The 21963-nt window shown below is 33.3% G+C and overlaps 5 protein-coding genes across 8 annotated transcripts in view; 2 read left to right on the plus strand and 3 right to left on the minus strand.

Moving 5' to 3' along the window:
- The first annotated feature begins 6106 nt into the window (after positions 1-6106).
- Positions 6107-8719, plus strand: LOC116011036 (hypersensitive-induced reaction 1 protein-like). The gene is made up of 6 exons (XM_031250535.1): positions 6107-6150; positions 6939-7136; positions 7282-7402; positions 7489-7580; positions 7669-7765; positions 8132-8719. Exons 2-6 carry the CDS (start codon positions 6948-6950, stop codon positions 8494-8496), a joined length of 864 nt encoding a protein of 287 aa, XP_031106395.1. The 5' UTR covers positions 6107-6150; positions 6939-6947; the 3' UTR covers positions 8497-8719.
- LOC116011037 (protein PXR1) lies at positions 8646-9574 on the minus strand. Its single transcript, XM_031250536.1, has 2 exons — positions 9518-9574; positions 8646-9206 (listed from the first exon to the last, which is right to left on the minus strand). The coding sequence occupies exon 2, from the start codon at positions 9182-9184 to the stop codon at positions 8825-8827; it is 360 nt and encodes a 119-aa protein (XP_031106396.1). The 5' UTR covers positions 9185-9206; positions 9518-9574; the 3' UTR covers positions 8646-8824.
- Positions 9575-10453: 879 nt separating this feature from the next.
- On the minus strand, positions 10454-12685 carry LOC116011283 (cylicin-2-like). Of its 2 annotated transcripts, none has more exons than XM_031250835.1 (2): positions 12471-12685; positions 10454-11542 (listed from the first exon to the last, which is right to left on the minus strand). In XM_031250835.1, exons 1-2 carry the CDS (start codon positions 12601-12603, stop codon positions 10599-10601), a joined length of 1077 nt encoding a protein of 358 aa, XP_031106695.1. In that variant the 5' UTR covers positions 12604-12685; the 3' UTR covers positions 10454-10598. The 2 variants fall into 2 exon arrangements, with proteins under 2 accessions (XP_031106695.1, XP_031106696.1); XM_031250836.1 differs by having other exon boundaries at positions 10454-11535; positions 12471-12600.
- Positions 12686-13912: 1227 nt separating this feature from the next.
- On the plus strand, positions 13913-17364 carry LOC116011071 (pectate lyase-like). Its single transcript, XM_031250581.1, has 3 exons — positions 13913-14251; positions 15690-16596; positions 16973-17364. Exons 1-3 carry the CDS (start codon positions 14055-14057, stop codon positions 17192-17194), a joined length of 1326 nt encoding a protein of 441 aa, XP_031106441.1. The 5' UTR covers positions 13913-14054; the 3' UTR covers positions 17195-17364.
- A 1260-nt stretch (positions 17365-18624) lies between these two features.
- The window catches only part of LOC116010579 (isochorismate synthase, chloroplastic), a 9788-nt gene continuing 6449 nt past the window's right edge, over positions 18625-21963 (minus strand). The window contains exons 6-16 of one of the 3 annotated variants that reach the window (XM_031250052.1): positions 21878-21963; positions 21644-21790; positions 21411-21485; positions 21252-21320; positions 21054-21172; positions 20869-20926; positions 20624-20734; positions 20354-20438; positions 19740-19837; positions 19311-19403; positions 18625-19214 (exon numbers count right to left, since the gene is read on the minus strand). In XM_031250052.1, coding sequence (XP_031105912.1) covers positions 19134-19214; positions 19311-19403; positions 19740-19837; positions 20354-20438; positions 20624-20734; positions 20869-20926; positions 21054-21172; positions 21252-21320; positions 21411-21485; positions 21644-21790; positions 21878-21963 — 1022 coding nt within the window. In that variant the 3' untranslated portion in view covers positions 18625-19133. Of the gene's footprint in view, positions 19215-19310; positions 19404-19739; positions 19838-20353; positions 20454-20623; positions 20735-20868; positions 20927-21053; positions 21173-21251; positions 21321-21410; positions 21486-21643; positions 21791-21877 lie in introns of those variants that run through there. The other 2 variants (XR_004096937.1, XM_031250053.1) reach the window with 2 other exon arrangements.

The raw sequence follows: 21963 nt of genomic DNA on the forward strand, positions 1-21963 counted from the left end.
TTTTTTTTTTTTTTTTTTTTTTTTTTTTTTAAGGGAGTGCTGTCTAAGAACGGAGAGGATATAGAGAAACCGAAATAGGTATGGTCTCTCCCTATTTTTGTACAGTACACGCGTACGCGGTGATTGTGAAACTATTTTGTCCTACGGTGATACGGTCCCTTCCCAGAAGTAGGTGTGTAAACGAAAATATCTTACTATTTGATTCAGATTTGATTTGATTATATTGAGGATTATTTACATGTGTTATATATTTTAATCTCAAATTTTATCTATATTTGATTCGATCTTTATTTTTTTTTCAAAAATCTTTAAATAGAAAATTAAATTTTACAGATAAAATAATAAGCACTTTTAACTTAAAAAAGTTAAAATTAAAATATTAATTTATCATTTTGTACATTTGAGCTCAATAGTCGATTTTCAATAATCAAAATTTATGATTGATGGGCGTTGAAATAATAAGTCAATGTGTTTAATTATAACATTTTTAAAAATTTAGGGATCTTATTATTTTTTATATAACGAGTTCAAAAGTTTATTTAATTTTTTTTCTCTAAAAATGAATTAACTCAATTATTCACCCTTAGGGCACTCGTGTAGTGAGTGAAAAGCTTCACTTAATACTTATTTTCAACGATAATGGTGTTAGATTCCTATCACAAATATTACGAGTTTGGGTTTGATTTAGTTTGTCAATTGTGTATAAATGTATATAGTTTAGTGTTGAATTTTGAAACAATGTTGACTCTATTTACATCCTTAAAAACCTGAGCAAATTAATGGGCACAGGATATATAGTGATGAAATCATAAAACTTGGTTATTAAAAATAAATTAATTTTCTTTCCAAAAGGTTTAACCTCCAACCCCAATGGCTTCCTATGTCCCGGCGCGACAGAGTATCGGGAAGGATGTAAATCATGGTAAGTTAGAGGTTAGATCTTTGCTTACTGCGTATAAGGAGCCCTCCTCACTTTGAGAGATTACCCTCACACTATAGTTGGCGAGACTCGATCCCTATCTTTTTTTCTAAACTTCACCCATGTGCCCATGCAAACAAAATCTAATTAACTTAATTATGCGTATAATTTGAAACACGATTTTTAATGTGCATTATCATTTATCATTAAATATATCAAATTGTTCCAATTTTTTGGACAAGACAAAAGACAAAAAAAACAAAAAAAATCAAATTATATGAGTGCTGCCAAGGCCTTGTGGTCTAGTAGTACCCGGTTGCACTCCCATATGGAAGGGGTGAGTTCGAGCCCGGATGTGATATTGATTCTTTGTGCTTCAATAGGTTGAGAAAGTAGTTATGAACAGATACTACATTATAACAGAGTCAGTAGTACTAAAAAAAATAGATGAGTACTCCATTAAAAATATTACTTTTAAATAATTGTATTAACAAATTTAATCAATACTCTACAAAAATAAATATTACTAGTAGATTACCCGTGCGATGCACGAATAAAATTTTTTATTATATATTTAAATAATAAAATTAATGATAAAATTATAAACAATTCTAATATTTGAAAGTGTACATTTATTTGAAATTATAAAATTTGTATATTAGTGTTGAAATTGATTATTTAAAAATTATATTAGGAAAAGTCTAAACAAAAAATAGAAGGAATAACATGGCTAATAGATACTCCCTCCGTCCCGAATTGGATGTCTCATTTGCTTTTTGCACGCTTTTTAAGAAATTAAAGTAAATGTGATGTGCTTTTCAATTATGCCCTTAACTTTTTTACTTTTGAAAATAAAAGCAATAAAGAAAGCAAAAGTCATAAGGGTAAATTGGGAAAAGTAGAATGATAGTAATGTTCAATTTAGGAAAGAGGACAACATTTTGGGACAAACTAAAAAGGAAAGTAAGACAGATAAAATCGGACAGAGGGAGTATTATTTTAAGTAATGTTAAATACAAGTTGGTAATATGGACGTAATATACGTAATATGTGTATGTTTTATTTAATTATTTTCCTTTAATTATCCACCGTTATATGTATATGTTTAATTTTCTATATGGGCAGGAAAATTTGTCATTCATTCCAATAAAAGTGAGGTCGTTATTATTATTATTACAATATGGTAATTAAGGAGTATATATTATTCTTAATTAATATTATGCTAATTATGATGTCAATGTAATATGAATAAATATGGTAATTAAGAAGTATATATATATATATATATATATATATATATATACATATATATACTATTAATAAAAACAAAATCTTTCATTTTAACTTTAATTCCCGCCCAAAACACTCCTATAATACTAAAGTTTAAGTAAGATTGTAAAATATGGTAATACAAATTCCTATTTGTACTACAATTTCTATTTGTACTACAATTATAAATTAAAATGTGGTAATAGAATTCCTAATAAAATATATTCTTTTTTACTTTCATATTCGTAATACAATTATAAATTAAAATTAATAATCGTAATAATACAGTACATATACTTCCCTGCAACGTAATATATACAAGTTCTACTACATGGACTCTCATTTCATACTTCCCCACTTTTACTCCATGACGTGGCAAGATATGATAGGTTATTTTCATCCTATGGGTCCCAATGAAAGTGTCAACATCAAACTTTTGTGTGAGAGTGTAAAAGTAGGGAGTAGAATTTGGAAATCCAATTAGTATTTTCTAATCTATACTATTAATAAAATCAAAATCTCCCATTTTATTTTCCCGCTCAAAACAATCATATACTATTACAGGGTGTTTGGTTGGAGGGATTTTAAATTTCATTCCCACTTAATTCCACCTTATTCCGAATGTAACTAAATTCCTTCGTTTGGTTGGAGGGAATTGCAATTCCCCCATTTTAATGGAATTAGAATCCCATGCCCCCTTGGCATTTCAATTCCATGGATTTTAGGAATAAAAAAAGATACTCCTGAGACAAAATTACCCTTCTCTTTTTTAACTAAGAATTGATGTCTGACCTTCTCTTTTAGTTAATACCGTGTATTATCTTGTTTTCTCATAACTCTTAAATATTTAAATTTGATATGTATATATAACGTATTTATCTAAATTTTGAAAAGAAAAATTTTCTGTTTGTGCGCCGATCTGTTCAAAATATATATGCAGAATTGTTCAAAATAGTGATGGAATGGCGTAAGTGGTATTTGAATTTAATATGCTATATTTTTTGTTTACTTGTCATTTAATAATAATAATAATAATAACAACAACAACAACAACAACAATAATAATAATAATAATAACAACAACAACAACAACAACAATTTGTGAGAGTATTTGTGAGAGAACCCATTTGAGGTTGACTTCAATTTTGACTTTTAATTGCAACATTCTCATCTTGAATTAATTAATTCTTCCAAAGAATTAATTATTGCAATTCGAACCGTTGTCACGTTCCGGGATGTCTTTGAGTCTTGATCAATCTTCCAAATTCTTCTCAAATTATAAAGTGGAAGCGAACGACTTACAAGTATAAATTAAAAATTTATACTATTGTAATTTCCACTTAATTAATCGACTAGGCTTGTACTCGGCGTAATCATATACTAGACTCAAAATAAAATTGTGGGTCTAATATTACATTTTTGGTTCATCAAAACAATTACAATATATTCCTAACAAATAATAATAATTAATTAATTAATTAATTAATTAAATTTGATTCATCTGCAGGTTTTCTATTAATGTGGCAAGTGTATTATTAAAGGGGAGAGGGGTGGCCGTAAGTGTTTTATTTATTTATTATTTTTATAAAAAAATTAATTTTTTATTTTTTATTTTAATATTTTATTATTAAAAATTATTTTAAAATGCCAACTCACCGTCCACATAAGCAAGTAACCTAATGAAATGTATGGTAACCTGCTATCAGGTGAAATTGTATACATTTGGAGTGTTCAGTGGCCTAATTACTTTTTTTTTGTTCAGTGGTTAAATTGCACTTTCAGGTTACATTCAGTAGCCAATTTGAACCTTATTCCTTAACTTTTTGTAACATCTTATTGCTCCAAAGTGTTAAAATTCAAAAAGCTGCTCAAAGCAGTTTTTTTCGGTCAACTTTTTTGATAAAGTTATTTTGCATGTTATCAGCTACCAGCTAACAACTAATTTACCAAACATCTTTCTACAATCAGTTAATGCTATCAACTGGTCAAACCACTAACTCAATAATCTAACAGCTAACAACTATGTACCAAACACTCACAATATCTATATAAAAACATAATAAGTCTCAATTCAGGTTATATTTCTGATTTATGTTTTTTTTTTCTGTTAACTTTTTTAATACATTATGTTATAAGAGTTGTACTATACAATACTTTGGACAAACCGTTATAAATTTTGTTATCTTTTCTAATTATTATTACCATGCACATGCATACACAATATATTTTCTATATTCTTCAATGATAATAATGTATGTATATATATATATTATTGGAGTAATATAAGAAATAAGTTTGATTTCATTTAGGTATTAATTAAATGTTACCATAATTATCTTTAGTAATTTATCATATTTAAAATTCTTACTTTAATAATATTAATCATACTATAATAATTACTCAAATTATCAACTATATTTTTAATATAATATCGATTCTACAATTATGGATTTTAAAAAGAAGATTATATACTATTATTTAAAAAAATACTTTAATATAATTAAGATTTTAACAGTATTAATATTAAACATGTATTTTTTACACATTATGCATATAAAATACTAGTATTAAAAATACACATGTGTGTTTCATGTTACAATGTATACTATATCGCGATATAACATATTGGATGTAGTTAAGTCCGTGCGAGTTTAGCTTACTGACATCCACAATGGAACATATTTAGGAGTTTATGTCAGTAAAAAAAACCTAGCATTGAATTTCAACAGATGTGGACACCATTTCCAAGACAAATGTTACTCCTGCTAAAACTTTCTTTGCAGGAAAATAAATAAAATAAAATAAAAAAAACAGAAGTGCGCAAGTGAGGCGCACTTCGCGCCCCAACACGCGCTCGCTAGGCAAGTCTGGCGGCCACTCTGACTTCAAACTTTTTTTTTTTTAATTTCTTTTTGTCAGTTTGTTAGCGTTAATTGTTGTTTCGTTTTTTTTTCATCTCATATTCTCTTTCCTAATCACACTTATAAAACTTATCAAAAATCACAAAAAAAAACCCTACTGATATTGATGCTTTAGTAGATAGTGACTCTCTTTGGCAAAGCTTATTTAGGAGCTTATAGTTTATTTTAAGCTACTTTTTTTTTTTTGAGAAAATTTATTTTAAGCTACTAATAAACTATAAGCTAAAATAAACTATAAGCTATGTTTGGTAATGTTCTCAAAATAAGCTAGTAGCTTAAAATAAGAGATTATTTTGAAAAGCTATTTTAGGTAGCTTTTCAAAAATAAGCTAGTAGCTTTTTAACCTTTTTTTTTTCATCTTTTATCCTTATTATTTTAAATAAATGACATCCTTTACTCCTCCAGTTAAAACCTTTTTGACCTTTTCTGTTGAATATGTTTAGTTGTAATTTCAATTTGATATTTGTGTTTGAACATTAATTTTTGTATGAACTAGTCTTATGAATTATAAACATTTTGTTTTACTTTATATATTTCAAATATATGTTCTTACTTTATATTTTATTAAAATATATTGATTTCATTATTTTATATTTTAATATATAAACAAAGCTATTTAAATTTAAAACTATTTAAATTGTGTGAAAATATGGTTTTTAGTCTTTTTTATATTTATCAACTTATCAAAAAATTAATTCTACCAAACACTTTTAAGCATAACAGCTAGCTTAAGCGTTCATTCTTATAGCTTTTCAGTTTTTAACTAATTTTCAACTTTAAGCTACATTTTTAGACATAGTGGTATTGGAGAGAATATTGGATGTACTTAGGTTTAGTACGGAAAGATTTTCACGTGGATGACAAATTTGCAAATGCGTACGAAATGTAAAATGGGGGAATGCTTCGTTGTTTCCACTTTCCACGAAGGATCATGCTTGGCTCCTTAGCTTATATATCACACGCTTTTCTTCTATGTTGCGAAATTGTGGACTTCGTTACCTAAAATCTCTTATCTCCATTCTGCTATTGCTTCATACGCTGTAAGTTTCTTCCGCAAGGGGGAATATGTATGCATTGGTGTGTGTGTAAGTATGTGTGTGTATTAATATATATATATATATATATATATATATATACACACACACACACACACATTCCTGTAACGTGGCTTTGAATCTGTCTCTCAGTTATGTGTTGTTTTGTTTTTTGTTTTTGTTTTGTTTTGTTTTTTTGTTTTTGTTGATTAATCATGAATCTTGACGCCCCTTTTCCGCAGATTCTTTGATCACTAGTTTGAGCGGTTATTGTATGTATTTTGGACAAATTATGGACTGAAAAATGTATTAGGGCTTTGCCTTAGTTTTGGTTATATATTTGGGTGGAAGATTCTTCTGAGTGTGAGTTTTGTAAGTCAATGCTGTGCTGATTATTGGAATTTGACTGAGAAATTCAATTTATTTAGTTTTTTTTTTCCATAATTGAGAATTGACAGAGAACAGGGTACTAAGCATTACAGTATTGATAAAATTTGGATATAGAATTTTGGTTTCTGAAAACCTTAGTATGGAAGAAAATTGCATGTGTCTCTAGGTTCTGTTTTGGACTTTTACACTGGAATGCATATATTTTTAAGGCATAAGCTTACCTTCCAAAGTAATTTGTTAGATGCTCCACATGTAATTTTGTGGTTTGTACTTTATTAGAGATTAGAGATGGACTTTGCTCCTGGAGTGTGCAATACCATATCTAGTCATGTGTTTCTTGAAAACGAATTTCATCAAATTGTTATGGACAAACGTTCTTACATTTTATGGATTTAATTTGTTAGTTTGGGAAGATGGGCAATCTGCTTTGTTGTGTGCAAGTTGATCAATCCAAAGTTGCAATCAAGGAACGATTTGGCAAGTATGAGGATGTCCTAGAACCTGGATGCCACTTTGTCCCGTGGTGCCTTGGAAGTCGGATAGCTGGCCATCTCACGCTTCGTGTGCAGCAATTGGATGTGCGCTGTGAGACCAAGACAAAGGTCTGCCTTTTCTCTTGTTATTACACTAAATTAGCTCCCCTTAACTTGTATATCCAGCATATAACAGGCTGGAAATTTTGTCTGTTTGCTTTACTTTTTCTTTCCTTCCAGACTGAGATCATGCCTGTTGGTAATCTATGTACAGGACAATGTCTTTGTCAATGTTGTGGCATCAATTCAGTATCGTGCTCTAGCTGAGAAAGCAAATGATGCGTTTTACAAACTAAGCAACACTAAGGGTCAGATTCAGGCCTATGTTTTTGATGGTATGAGCCTTAGCTAACTTTTCGTGTTTAAGTCTTATTCATGGAGATTTAAATGAAGTTGAATTTACATTCTTTTTTCTTTACAGTAATCAGGGCAAGTGTTCCTAAACTCAATCTTGATAATGTTTTTGAGCAAAAAAATGAAATTGCTAAGGCTGTTGAGGATGAACTAGAGAAGGTACATTTGCATAACTTCTGTAATAAAATTTTATTGGTATTCTTGCACTACTGATCGATATTATTTCTTGGCCCTCATGGATTAACAGGCTATGTCTACTTATGGATATGAAATTGTTCAGACGCTTATTGTTGATATAGAACCGGATGTGCGTGTTAAGAAAGCTATGAATGAAATCAATGCCGGTAAAATAAACCTGTTCTCTTCTTTCATTTGGTTTAGTATTGAAGCCTAGACAAATTATGAATAAACGGTTGGCACGGGTTGTTTCTTTCTTTTTATTGTTTACAGTTTGGCTTTAACATATTATTATTGAAATGTGTTCCTTGTGTATGTATCTGATGCTAGTTGTAGCCTTGTAGGACCACATTTAAGTGATTATATCATAATGGAAATTAAAAATCAATTCTGTTTCTTTATTTCTTCACATGGGATGATGTGTATGTTAAAAACATTGGTAGTTAATTCATTTTTAAGTAAACAGTGAGAGGTTTACTCTGTCAAAACTGAAGAGAATGTAAAACTAAAATTGTCTATCTTTAATACTCCAGCTGCTAGGCTAAGGCAAGCTGCGAATGAGAAGGCAGAGGCTGAGAAGATTATACAAATCAAGAAGGCGGAGGGCGAGGCAGAGTCCAAGTACCTCGCGGGTTTGGGTATTGCTCGCCAACGTCAGGCTATTGTAGATGGCCTTAGGGACAGTGTTCTCGGGTTCTCTGTCAATGTCCCGGGAACCACATCAAAGGATGTTATGGAGATGATTCTCGTCACCCAATACTTCGACACAATGAAGGAAATTGGCGCGGCAAATAAATCATCTGCTGTCTTCATTCCCCATGGACCAGGAGCTGTTCGCGATGTGGCTAACCAGATTCGTGATGGGCTTCTTCAGGCTACCCATTCTGCCGAGCATTAAATGGTATACTTTTTGACTACTTCAAGCTGGTTTTTGAACCTTGAAAGTCGTTGCCGTATATATAATGGTTTTTGCTTTTGCTTAGCATGAATTTGTTTGAGTTCATCTTTTGGAGATTGATCGATTGAAGAAATAGTTTGGAATAGGAATTATGAAATATGGGATTGTTGGATACCTTTCTGCATTATAATGACTACTCTTTCAATTTAGGTTTATTAAACAAGTTTTATAGCATCATATTCTAACTTAATACATTATTTTGGGGTTATTATTATAAGGTCCCTAAAACTGCAATTTGATGAGTAATAAATATCTGGTTTTGTTTTTTTCATGTTTCTGCACTGGGATTTGGTGCATGATTCTCAGCTTGATTGAGCAGGTTGAGAATTTCTTGTCTTTTAGCCATAAGATCCTGGATCTTGGCATCAAGCTTCTCTAGTTTTTGCTTCAACTTTACTGGATCCTTTTTATCTTCAGGATTCTTCTTCTTCTTCTCTTTTCCAGCCTTCTCCTTAGCCTTATCCCCCTTCTCCTTCTTCTTCTTATTTTCTTTGTCACCACTTTTTTCTCCTTTCTCTTCTTCATTATCATCATCTTCATGCTTATCTTTCTTCTTTTCCTTGTGCTTTTTCTCTTCTTCAGTTTTCTTTGGACTGCCATGCTTTTCTGCTTCTTCTGTCTCTCCCATTCCCAATCTCAACACACCAGCCCTAGGCAAAAACAAAAAACAATAAAATCAGGCATATCTTAAGTTTTATCAAAAAAATATTGATAGTGAAATTCTTCCCCCAAAAAGGTTGAATCCCCAACCCTAAGGGTCCCACGCCCCGATGCCTCAGTAGACAGGGCCAACCCACTTTGAACATAATCCTCACATTGCTGTTGTCGAGTTTCAAACCTTAAGATTCTTCTCCCAAATATTACTTATTAAATCACTGAGTTAAGTCCGTGCGGGCTTGATAGTGAAATTCTGTAATGAAAGATCATTTACAAGAATCAATGAGAAGATGATATGACACACCTGAGATCTTAAAGAACTGAGAGGCTTTTGATATTGATGAAAATGGATTGAAGAAATTACTGAGTTTTCTTCCTTAAAATGCTTTGTTCCAACTCTTTTTAGTTTCTAGACAACCTAGAAAGTGATGAAGCAATGGACACAAACAAATTGAAAAGATTGATGGCCAGGGAAGGGAAGTTGTTTTATCAACTACCAATTTTATTTCCAACCACTAATCTCACTATTATTAATCCAAGCCCCATCCCATCCAATCACTACCTGTACTGTTATGCAAACCACTCTTCCCATTTCTGCATTCCCTCCCTTCCTGATATCACTCATATTATTAATTTTTTTTTTTGAAAACGCTCATATTATTAATTTATTCATACCAGAATTACATAATTTTATCCATTTTACCTGCCATGTTTATTATTCATTGGTCAAAGATCTTTTTCTTTACTTATTTTCTTTAATATTTTTTTACTTATTTTTAAATTTGATTTTTTTGAGTTTAATAGTAATTCTAATGTAGTTTCTAAATATATAAATGTTGTATACTAATACTAAAGTTACTATCGTGAAAAATTAAATTAAAAATAATTTCAGTCAAATCTCGCAAAATCATAAATTTGTGAATTTGGAGTGCATAACCTATGACCTCTTCTATGAGGTTCACCCCGATACCAAATTGAAACATGTGGTCCATCGCAACTAAAATGTTAAATTGATAGTTGGATTGTACATTTATGTTTATATATTAGGAAATTGTATTTTTGGTCCTTCAGTCACACCCGTGGTACAGACTTAGTCCCTGAGTTATATGTGTGACCATCTTTAATCCCTAAATTATGCATGGAGTGACGATTTTAATCCTTGAAGGACTAAATCAGTCACTTTTATTAAGTGACAAATTAGTAGTAGAAATAATTCCCGAGGGACTAAAATCATTACTTCGGGCGTAACTTAGGGGTTAAAGACGGTGAAGAAGTAAATATTGGAGAAATGAGATATTTTGTGATTTCACCCACTTAAACAAGCATAAGTAAAATTGATTCGTGTCCAACATTGTTATGCGAAGAGGGATTGTGCTAATTTTCTACTATTCATCATCATGGTTATGATTTTGTGAATCGAGTTTAGCCAATAATATTTGGTCATTACTATTGGCTTTTTTGCGTTTATCTTGAGACACTAAAACACCTGCAGAGAAAATGAGGATAACTGTTATCAAAATTCCCAGGTTCTGTTTCACCCTCTTTCCAACTTTTGCCAAAAAATTAGACTTTTCTTCTCCTTTTGCATCATCATATTCTTTTTCTTTACTTGTACCCTTGCTGTCATTAGGGATAATATCACCATTGCCATTCCCCTTTTTGCCCTTTTCTTGAATTGAATCTTCTTCTTCTTTGGGTGTCTCAAGTGGAGTAGTAGCAGCAGCTGGGATATTTTCAATTGTGCCCTCATTCTCATTAGGAAATTCACCACTGTCATTCACCTTTTTGCCCTTCTCAAGATCTGAACCTTCATCATCTTTGGGTGGTTTAGTAGGGGTAGAAGCTGGAATATTTTCAGTTGTACCCCCACCACTGTCATTTACCTTTTTGCCCTTCTCAACATCTGAACCAGCATCATCTCTGGGTGGTTTATTAGGGCTAGAATTAGCTGGAATATTTTGAGTTGTACCCCCACCACTGTCATTTACCTTTTTGCCCTTCTCAAGATCTGAACCAGCATCATCTCTGGGTGGTTTAGTAGGGGTAGAATTAGGTGGAATTTTTTCAGTTGTGTCATTTACCTTTTTGCCCTTTTGATGATCTGCATCTTCTTTAGAAGCATGAACTCTGTGTGTTGCCTTCTTGGGTATCTGAACATAGAAAATCCCTTCTTCCAGCCCCACTCTGCAATCCTCAGGTTTTGAATTTTGTGGGGCCTGGAAAGTTTGCTCAAACCATATATACTTTATCTCACTCATCTTCCTTTCTCCACCAATCTTTATGAGCCCATAAGTGTTAACTTCAAGTTTCACCTCCTCCCTTCTGAACCCTTTAAAAAATATATATGCTATAATATCATATCATTTCTATAAAACCAAAAAATTAAAACACACTGATGAATGCATGCATGCATGCAAAAACTACAGTAATTGTTGGAAACCCTTTAGTTTGATTGAAGCATGAAAATAATAATTCAAGGGAAAACATGATCGATCATTATATAAATGTGATTAACAGCAAATGCCACCTAGGCTAGCTATGGGATTATAAACAGAAAATGCCACCTAGCTATGGGATTAGTATAACAAATTAAAAATGCACTGCTAGAAATCTCGCCAGTTCCATCCAACTTGTGGACGGTAAATAGGTTTTTTTTTTGGTCAGAAATATGTTTTTTGACCAATATACCGACCAAAATGGAGATTTAAAAAATCCCGTTGAAATTTTCTTTCAACACCAATTGTTGGTCGGAAATAGCGTCCATCATATCAATGTTGGATGGAAAATAAAATCTAGACGGGTAACACACGGTTTTTAAATATAGACGAGTAATTCCCAATTTACTCATCTATAGTGGATTTTCTCAATTTAGTCATAAACATCTTTTTGTGCTTAATTGGGTCCTTGACTTAGATGGTTTACCTAATTGAGTCCTATGTTAGTATAGCTTGGTAATTTTCCTTTCGATTAATACCTAATTTAATCATCGACTATAGTGATTTTATCCAATTTAATAATCGATTATAGTGGTTTTACCAAATTTAATTTTCGATTATAGTGATTTTTCTCAATTTAGTCATTGATTTTAACAGTTAAGGATACAATTAGGTAAAAACCATCTAAGTCTAGGACCTAATTAAGCACACAAAAAAACCTTCAGAAATAAATCGAAAAGAACCACTGTAGTTGAAGACTAAATTAATTAGGTATTAATTCCAACGAAAATTTAAGAAAGCATATATGTAAATGCTGGAAACCTGGAACTTCAAGACCAAGCCAATGATTAGTTGGATCCTCAATCCACTCGAAATCAGGCACGATCTCTTCATATATGACGTTGCTGGGTCTATTCTTACTAGCCCCTCTTCGTGATCCGCCTATACCAGACATTATTGGATCTATCAAAAGACCTCAGTTTAGCTCTTAGCTTTATATATAATTCTTAATTCTCTCATAAAATGTTTGTGCACATAATTATTTATCTCTGATTAGAGCCAGAAAACCAATTGCAACGTAGTATTAATGTTATGGCGTTCAGATGTTTGAGTTTGGATTATTATTGTCGTTTCAGATAGATTTCTCTTGCGGTGGTTTTGTTCTCTACTTTTCTTCCAAGATTGCTATGTGTTCATCCAGGGTTTATACTTTGCTTTGCCTACAAACAAATTAAAACAACTTTCTTTCTTTCTTTCTTTTTTTTTTAATGGATATATATTAGAGAGCGTTGAATTAATTTATAATTACACTTCATATAATGGCCCAAAGTTTGAATGTGCACTACTCCAAGGCTATTCTAACCTGTTTGGTAAATAATCAGCCTATCAGCCAATTTTGGCTTATTTGACCACTATTAGGTGTTTGGTTAATAAGCTTTTTTTAACTCCAAAATGCTAAAATTCAAAAGGCTACTCAAAGCAGCCTTTTCAATTAGCTTTTTGAGAAAAGAAATTATACCAAACAGCTATCAGCTAACAGCTAATTTATCAAACAACTTTCTACAATTAGGTAATGTTATCAACAAATTATACCTTCTAATCCAAACAGCCAACCCAATAAGCTAACAGCCATTTACCAAACAGGGCCAAAATGTTTTTTACTATTAAAAAAATTATATGTTTACAAAATTAAATTCAAAATTATCATTTAATTATTTTCAATTAACCCATACAATCTTTTACGCATTTGTTTTTATTACTCCGGACCTATAAAATGATAGGACCCGCTCTGAGTATTATTTTAATTATATTATAATTTAATTCGACGATCATGGTCCACACATCGATATATAACAAGTGACTTGAAATGGATCATGCTATTGGTTTAACTAATTTCTTTAAAGAAATGTAGTCTTAGAAAGTATTGTTTTTATTATATATATACACTTTAATAAAACAAAATAAAATGAGAACGTAACATTGCCTATTTGCCTCTTATTCAGATGAATTTAATCCCTTCAAATTATGACAGGCCCAGACCAAATTATTTTAATTCGAATGGATGGAGTTATCCCCATGCATGCATCCACGTAAAAGGAAAGCAAATCGACTTATGTTGACCAATAGAGTGAAAATGGTTCCCCACTCTTCCCTCTGTACTTCCCATTATCCTTTCCTTTTATATTTTTTTTCTATCACCTAGCAGTGATGATGCATATATATATTCAAACAGCTTTAAAAGGTATATATAGGCACAAATTCAGTTGGCTATCCTACAAACAATTTTGTAGACTTCCATCTATCCATTATTTATCACGTCTACATGCATATATAAACAAAGATCAGAAAAATTCAATTAGGAAAAATATAGCAAATGCGGAGAAGTTGATCGGATCGGAGCAAAATATGGAAGGCGGTATAATGCGGCGTAGGATGTTTTTGGTTGTGTTTTATGTTGTTTTAGTTGTGACGGTTGAGGCTAACATTGGCCAATACGATGAGGTGTGGAAGAAGAGAGCCCACGATGCGAAGAAGGCGGCTCACGGGGCTTATAACCCTAATCCACACCACGTCATTCACCATATCAATGATCATGTCCACAAGTAAGTGAGTTTTACCATTGATCAATTTTATTTATTGTGAATTTAATTAAATCACAAATAACAAAGATCAATATTAGGCTTAATTTAGACTTGGGCAATGGTGTCGTCGGATCGGAGTTTTACATGATCAATGTGATTATAAAGAACATAGGAAGCCTAGACAAAAAAAATAAAAAATGGTGGCTTATATAGCCCAACGATCAGTGCTTCACAAATTATTATGTGGACCATAAAAAAAAATACATTTCTAATAAATTTAATTACCGAAATGGTCCATGGACTATAGAGAAATTATTAATATGGTTCTTGACTATTTTTTTGACCAATTAAGTCTCTCAATTTAAAAAAAAAAAACCTTAACCAATTTGGTTATCCGTTTGTTTTGCTGTTTGACATATGTTACCTTAGGACCAAATTGGTAATTTCACTATAGTCCAGAGATCATTTTAGTAATTAACTTTTCAGAGAAAATGGTGCATGTAATAACCGAAAACTAGTGTTTGGAGCTCACCACATTGGGTGTAAGTGTGTAACCCCCAACTGATAAGTTAGGGCTCAATTCTATGTTCTTATCCACAATATAATCTACCATGCACCTAGAAACAGCTCAATCCTATGTTCTTGTCCACAATATAATCTACCATGCACCTAGAAACTGGGCTATCTGTGTGGCACCATTTAGTATTCTTCTTTTGCTCTTTTGGTTTCTTGAAGTGGGATATAATTATAAATTATGAGTTAATAATATAATACCAGTTGTTATCTTTCGAGTATAGTAACAATCAACTTTCATCACTCATAATCCTTCAACTTTAAAGTTAAACCATTTATAGTATTTCAACTTTCAAATATTTAACTAGCCATGACCCTAACTTTGCTCTTACTTAAACTGAGAGAAAGACAGATACTAGTTAAATTTAAAACCTAAAGGACCATATAGTTAAAGTAAAAGCTTAGAACTAAACGGAATACCGATACTATTATACTACTCGAAGGACTCCAGCCTAGGGATGGCAATGTGCCCTGTCTCTGTTCGAAACGGGGACGGGAAAAAATTTCGAGAATCGGGGACGGGGGTGGGGAATTCTTTCAATTCCCCGCCGGGGACGGGGATACCCCTCCCCGCCCCGTCCCCGAATATATATATATATATATATATATATATATATATATATATATATATATATATATATATATATATATTAATTTTTTAAAATTAATATTATAATTTTTAAAATTAAAATTACACTAATTTAATATATTGACTAAAAATTGACCGGGGACAGCCCACCTAATTCTCCGCGGGGACGGGGACGGGAAGTATACTCCCTGCCCCCGCCCTGCCCCGTTGCTATCCCTACTCCAGCCAAGCCAACTGGCATTAACCCTATAAATTATGTATATATGCTAACATTTGAAGTGTTTTTGCATGAATTAGAGCGGCAAAAGGCACTAATCGTACAATAAGGAGGCAATTACGTTTGCGACATAGATATCACGGTCCATGCCTCGCTACAAACCCTATAGACCAATGCTGGAGGTGCGACCCGAACTGGGCCCGGAACCGCATGAAGCTAGCCGACTGCGTCCTCGGCTTCGGCCGCCACACCACCGGCGGCAAAGGCGGCAAGATCTACATCGTCTCCAACCCGGCCGACGACGACCTAGTGAACCCCCGCCCCGGAACTCTCCGGCACGCCGTCATCCAGCCGGGCCCGCTGTGGATCATCTTCGGGCGCAGCATGGTGATCCGCCTCAACGGCGAGCTGATCGTGACGAGCCACAAGACGATCGACGGGCGCGGGCGGCAGGTCCACCTGGCGCAGGGCGCGGGGATCACGTTGCAGTTCGTGCAGAACGTGATTATTCACTGTCTCCACATCCACGATATAAAAGCCGGGGCGGGCGGGATGATCCGAGACTCGCTCAGCCATTTCGGGCTCCGGACGAGGAGCGACGGGGACGGGATCTCCGTGTTTGGATCCTCCAACGTTTGGATCGATCATATTTCGATGTCGAACTGCGACGATGGACTGATTGATGTGATTCAATCGTCGACGGCGGTTACGATCTCGAATTGCCATTTTACTCACCACAATGATGTGATGCTGTTCGGGGCGAGTAATAGCTATTCTAAGGATAAGATATTGCAGATCACGTTGGCGTTTAATCACTTTGGGCAGGGGCTGATACAGAGAATGCCGAGAGTGAGATACGGGTTCGTCCACACCGTCAACAATGATTACACTCACTGGCTAATGTACGCCGTCGGCGGCAGCCAAAACCCTACTATTCTTAGCCAAGGCAACCGCTTCATTGCTCCTCCCAATCCTGCTGCTAAAGAGGTACCCCTCTCTCTCTTGATCTAACTATCAGTTTAGACTTTTAGTTGAGATGAAACACATGCTTCAATTTAATATCAGAGTCATACCAAAGGTCATGGATTCGAATCTTAAGTTATAGTTGAGCTTAAACACATACATACATGCTTGAATTTGATATCAGATTCATACCTAAGGTCATGAATTTAAACACATACATGCTTCAATTTGATATCAGATTCATACCTAAGGTCATGGATTTGAATCTTAGGTTATAGTTGAGATTGAAAACATACATGCTTTAATTCTCTTTCTCATTTTACTTCTTATTCATTGAACTGTTTGCAGTTTTTTCATAAAAAAAGAAAAAAGAATATATGCATTGTTGATGTGTATGTAGGTGACAAAGAGGGAATATACACCAGAGGGTGTGTGGAAGAATTGGGTGTGGAAGTCGGATGGAGATCTGATGATGAACGGCGCCTTTTTCGTGCAATCTGGAAACCCCAACCAGAAGTTTCCCACCGCCGAGGAAGGGATCAAGCCTAAGCCCGGGAACTTCGTTAACATGCTCACCAAATTTTCCGGCCATCTCGACTGCCATGACGGGAAGCCTTGTTGAAGATGTACACGTGTGCAAATCTGACGATCCAACAAATTTAAAAGGAACAAGTCAAGATAGTCAGATAGATAGGTATAGAACAATAATTTATACCAAAAAAGATATAGAACAATAATATAATGTAAATATAGGTTACGTTTCAGGGAAAGGAAATTAATATAATTATTGGATCTGCTCTCTTTCTCGTGCTAAAAGTGAGGGATAATGAGTGTACTGTGAGCATTAAGTAGAGTTTAGTTTGTCTAATTTATACTGCACAATAATAACATGGGTGTAGTTCAGTGGAAGAGACTCATTCATTCTTAATCAAAAGTATTTCCAGGTCAACTATCCCACCCAATAGAGGGATTAGTTACTGTGTCGGACGGTAGAAACTCTGGACTTCACCAAAAAAATTTATACTACACAAATGCTTTTTTTTTTTAATACAGAAATTTATGAGAATTTCAAAGCTTAATTGCCTTTATGGATAAATAATGTTAGATGTCTCTTTATTTGTTGTGCCAAGTGATATAATGAGATATCAATTCAAACCAATTTTAAATAAAAAGATATCGAAAAATAAAACGATACGCTAATATACACGGAATCAAGTTCTTCAGTTCGTGTATTGTAGGTGTATTTTTATATACCCGTAAAATTGCATCACCTATTCACCTCTACATTTTTTTTTAATACTACTGACTCTGTTACATAGCAGTATCTGTTCATAACTACTTTTCTCAACCTATAAAGGAAGGGTTTGATGCTACTGGACCACAAGGTCCTTGGCTATTCACCTCTACATTTAATGTACTAAAGACACATTATTTGTATACTAATGATACATTACGAAATACTAAACATGTATTATTTTGTATACTATCAAATAATATACATTCAATATATAAATAATATACCTCTAGTATATTAAAAATGTATCTTTTATTCGTAATCCACAGAATAATTTACCCTTAACTTAGATACTTTGGGATTAAACCAATTCTTAGACATAGTACTAAGGACATAATCCACAAATTGAACCAACTCAAGTTACAATTCTTTCTTTGATCAAATACTTGAACCTCACTCATATCAACACAAGTTTATGGAAACTAAACTTTTTCCCTACAAAAGAAAAAGAGAAATAAAATGGAAAATAAATATTAAGAGAAAATGCTTAGCGAGTGTTTGTTATATAGTTGTTAGTTGATTACATGCAAATTAAAATGAATTTCTCAAAAAATTGATTTAAAAAACTATTTCGAATAATTTTTTAAATTTTAGCGTTTTGGAACAATAAGTTGTTACAAAAAGTTAATTAATCAAACACTTATATAGGTTGTTTAATCAAGTCAAACAGCTAATAGTAGTCAAATAAGTCAAAATTAACTGATTAGCTAACTATGTTAGCGAAACTTAATTAGGCATTATGCAGCTTACACTTTCAATAGCATTAAGGTAATTTTTCCATTTCAATGTCTTGCCACTGAATGACAGAATATCACTTCAAATGAAATATACACTTATATATGGTATAAAAGAATCTATACAATTAAATACAGTCTCAAGGAAAACAATCAAAGGGCAGAATTTTGGCACATCTCTGTTTTGCTCATAACTGATAACCACATTATTAACAATCTTCCATAGTGAAATTGTTTTCCCTCATCTGCTTTGGCTTCTAAAGATGGAGATGATGAAATGGTGAATGACCAGATTAACTCGCGCCCTCTGTGTCCACAATGAATGTCACATCTCTTTTATAAAAGCTGTCATCTACACTAAACTATGAGAAATATTTCCGAGATTTGCCAAATCTTTCTGGTGCAAAGTAAAAAAGACGACTGGGATCTGGGGAGCAATCATTCTCCCTGAGAGACTTAGTAATACTAATTTATATATAATCACTGCTAACACGAATTCTTGATGAAATTTCTAATGATATGTTCCTTTGGTATCACCAACCTCTTTGGTTGATCTTCCTACTTTCTCCACTACTTGTCAACATAGGCACCTCAAGTTTCATCAGTTTGGTGAACTGTGAGAAACAACATGAAGATATAGAATAAAAACTTCAATGATAATTGATAGTTGGAATTGGTTCCAGTTCTCGTAGAAAAGACCAAAAGCAAACCTGTGATGTCTTCAGCTCTAGTTCATCCCATTCTAGAGATGAATTGCTTCCTTCCACTATCCCAGTTCCAGCATATATCACTGCACCAAGACCCTGATAATTCCACGAAACCAGCATGTGTTACATGGAAGCACCCTTGGGCAGTTCCATTACTTCCTCTTCTCTTTTAGATAATTTTTTGTTTTAATGGTGTTAAGAGTCCCACATTGAAAAACTAGGAGAGAATATATGAGTTTATAAGGCCATGGGTTAAACTAAATAATTAAGTGGATTCAGTCTTTTAGTGTGGTTTGGCCCATGTATACTATAGCCCAGTTGAGATTTCGTTCTTTTAGTGTGGTTTGGCCTATGTGCATTATAGTCCAGATGAGTGAACCACTTTTTCCCTGCAGACTAATCAAATGGTGTTATAAAGGCTGTTAAGCATACCTTTTCAACCAAAGCTGATCTTATTCCAACTGCAAATTCACTCTCTCCCCCTCCAAACCAACCAACAGGGCCTGCATACATTCCTCGATCAAACATTTCTGCAGAAGCATGAGAGGTTAGTTCTTGGGCCACAAAAGTTGGCACCCAAAGAAAGCTTCCATTGAATTTAAGATTCACCTCTAGGGATTTGGATTTGACATTATAGATAAACAAATTGAACTCCCTATTTTTTTGTAAATTTTCCTGTTAATTGAATAGAGCAGGTTGTCTATTTGATCATTTTAACCTAACCATATGAAGATGGAAATGGTGCCTGAAGTCCTGAACAAAAGAAACTGGGCTACTCTAGTTGCATACTATTGAAGCCATATTTGACTTATCAAGGGTTCAAAAAATAATGTAGGAACTACCATTTCAAATATAGTTTTTTTTTTTTTTTTTTGCTTCCTCTCCATTAAATCTCAAAATATAGTCATGCATCCATGTAATTTCATCATGGTCATATAGGAACTACTGCATTAAACAAGTTATTAAAATATGTTTTGCCCAGATCATATCAGAAACAAAATTACTGAAGGAAGGACTGCTGTATCATTGTAGCAATAGGCACCTACCAGTTTCTGCTATTAAGACCCGTGCAACTTCCGTAGGATACCCACAAACTGCTGGAGTTGGATGAAGCGATGATAAAATCTTGAACTAGAAAAGTATACACTTCAAACATATACTCAGAAACTTTGAAAATAAAATAAAATACTGTAAATGAAATAACAATGGGGTGACAGTGCAAATCAAGTCTCAGTTGGTTCTGAATATCCAGAAGTTCCTAATGAAGTACTAATCAAGTAACAGATACATGAACTGTAATCAACAATAAGATCTACCTCATCATCTTCACTTTGAAGCCTCCCAGTCAACTGAGCATAAAGATGTTGGACTCTAGGAAGTTTTCTTAAAGCTTTCTTTGGTTCAATCAGCACACTGAAACACACAGCCTATTAAACCAGGAAAAAGAAACAAAACAGAAATAAAAAGAAGCAGATCAGAATAGAATTGCTACTTATAGTTGCAAAGTCAAATGTAATTTATAGTTCTTGAATCCATATAGAAATATTGTATTGTAGCTTGCCTCCAATTTTCTTCTAATACACTCCCGTACTATAGCAAACTCATTATGTTCTTTTGGACTGCAGCAAAGTATAGATAAGAAACAAATAATAAAGATCACATTTATCTTTCATGAAGAGTTGATAAATTTAATGTTTTCTCTAAGAGCAGCTAAAATCATAGAGGTTATCGGGTCAGTAAAAGAACCTGGAAAGCAAATCATGCCCTATTTTAAGATCTAGAAGCTCTGTTCCACCTCTAGCTCTGGTGCCAGCTAAAGCCTCACTGCAAATTCTGAGTCGGTTTCGATGAAATAGTTGCTCTGGCTATTCACAATTTGTAAAAGTGAGTATGACCATGCAAAACTCCACAATGCATAGTTATAGAAAGAGGAATTGCACTTACAGTATTTCCAATAAATGCTGGTGATTCAGGAGGCTGTAAACAAAACTGATATGCGTTCTCTCCTTCAAACTGTAAAAGAAAATAGATTAAGTTTTGACACAGCTAGAGTCATCTTCAGAGAAATAAGATTAAAATCTACAATAGTTAAATAATCAACACCTTCAGGCAAGTTAACCACATCAAAGGGTCAACATCTGTAGCAGTTACAACTCTACTGCTGCGAGCAAGTACAACCTACATTATCAGAGAAATATTTGGATTTTCAAAACCTAGATCTTCGATTGTGATGAGCACAAATATAAGTGACTTGAAAGCACCACTTAAATGGCTATGCAGTTGATGCTAGTAGAACTGTAGAACAATCAGCTAAAATAAATGACTGTATTTTAAACCTTGATCAGTGTAGAGTCATCCCTGTTTATCATTTGGAGAGCACGTTTAACAGCCTGATCCCAAGATGTTTTGTTTGGGATATGAGTGTTCTGGAGAATATATGTATTAGGAACTATTTTCAGCGATTGTTTAACTATAGAGCAAACCTGCATATATTCAGGGGTGTTAAAAAACAGCAGGAAGAAATGCTTGGATGATGAGGGCTTGCTATGATAAATTGATAATAGACAGACCTTAGACATTGTTGCCTGAAGTTCATCTATTGCCTTCCCATATGTCCATGATAGGGCATCATCCCATGCAATAGTTGCAGCAATCA

This window comes from Ipomoea triloba, chromosome 2 (genome assembly GCF_003576645.1).
Source record: "Ipomoea triloba cultivar NCNSP0323 chromosome 2, ASM357664v1".
In the NCBI taxonomy this organism is placed as follows: domain Eukaryota; kingdom Viridiplantae; phylum Streptophyta; class Magnoliopsida; order Solanales; family Convolvulaceae; genus Ipomoea; species Ipomoea triloba.

Bases quoted from the DNA above. Each gene is read 5' to 3' on its own strand.
- LOC116011071 (XM_031250581.1), top strand. From the start codon at position 14,055: ATGGAAGGCGGTATAATGCGGCGTAGGATGTTTTTGGTTGTGTTTTAT. The intron at 14,252-15,689 runs GTAAGTGAGTTT...TGCATGAATTAG, and splicing joins ATCAATGATCATGTCCACAA to AGCGGCAAAAGGCACTAATC. The intron at 16,597-16,972 runs GTACCCCTCTCT...ATGTGTATGTAG, and splicing joins CCAATCCTGCTGCTAAAGAG to GTGACAAAGAGGGAATATAC.
- LOC116011283 (XM_031250835.1), bottom strand. From the start codon at position 12,603: ATGTCTGGTATAGGCGGATCACGAAGAGGGGCTAGTAAGAATAGACCC. The intron at 11,543-12,470 runs GTTTCCAGCATT...TATTTTTTAAAG, and splicing joins GCTTGGTCTTGAAGTTCCAG to GGTTCAGAAGGGAGGAGGTG.
- LOC116011036 (XM_031250535.1), top strand. From the start codon at position 6,948: ATGGGCAATCTGCTTTGTTGTGTGCAAGTTGATCAATCCAAAGTTGCA. The intron at 7,137-7,281 runs GTCTGCCTTTTC...ATCTATGTACAG, and splicing joins GCTGTGAGACCAAGACAAAG to GACAATGTCTTTGTCAATGT. The intron at 7,581-7,668 runs GTACATTTGCAT...ATGGATTAACAG, and splicing joins TTGAGGATGAACTAGAGAAG to GCTATGTCTACTTATGGATA.
- LOC116011037 (XM_031250536.1), bottom strand. From the start codon at position 9,184: ATGGGAGAGACAGAAGAAGCAGAAAAGCATGGCAGTCCAAAGAAAACT.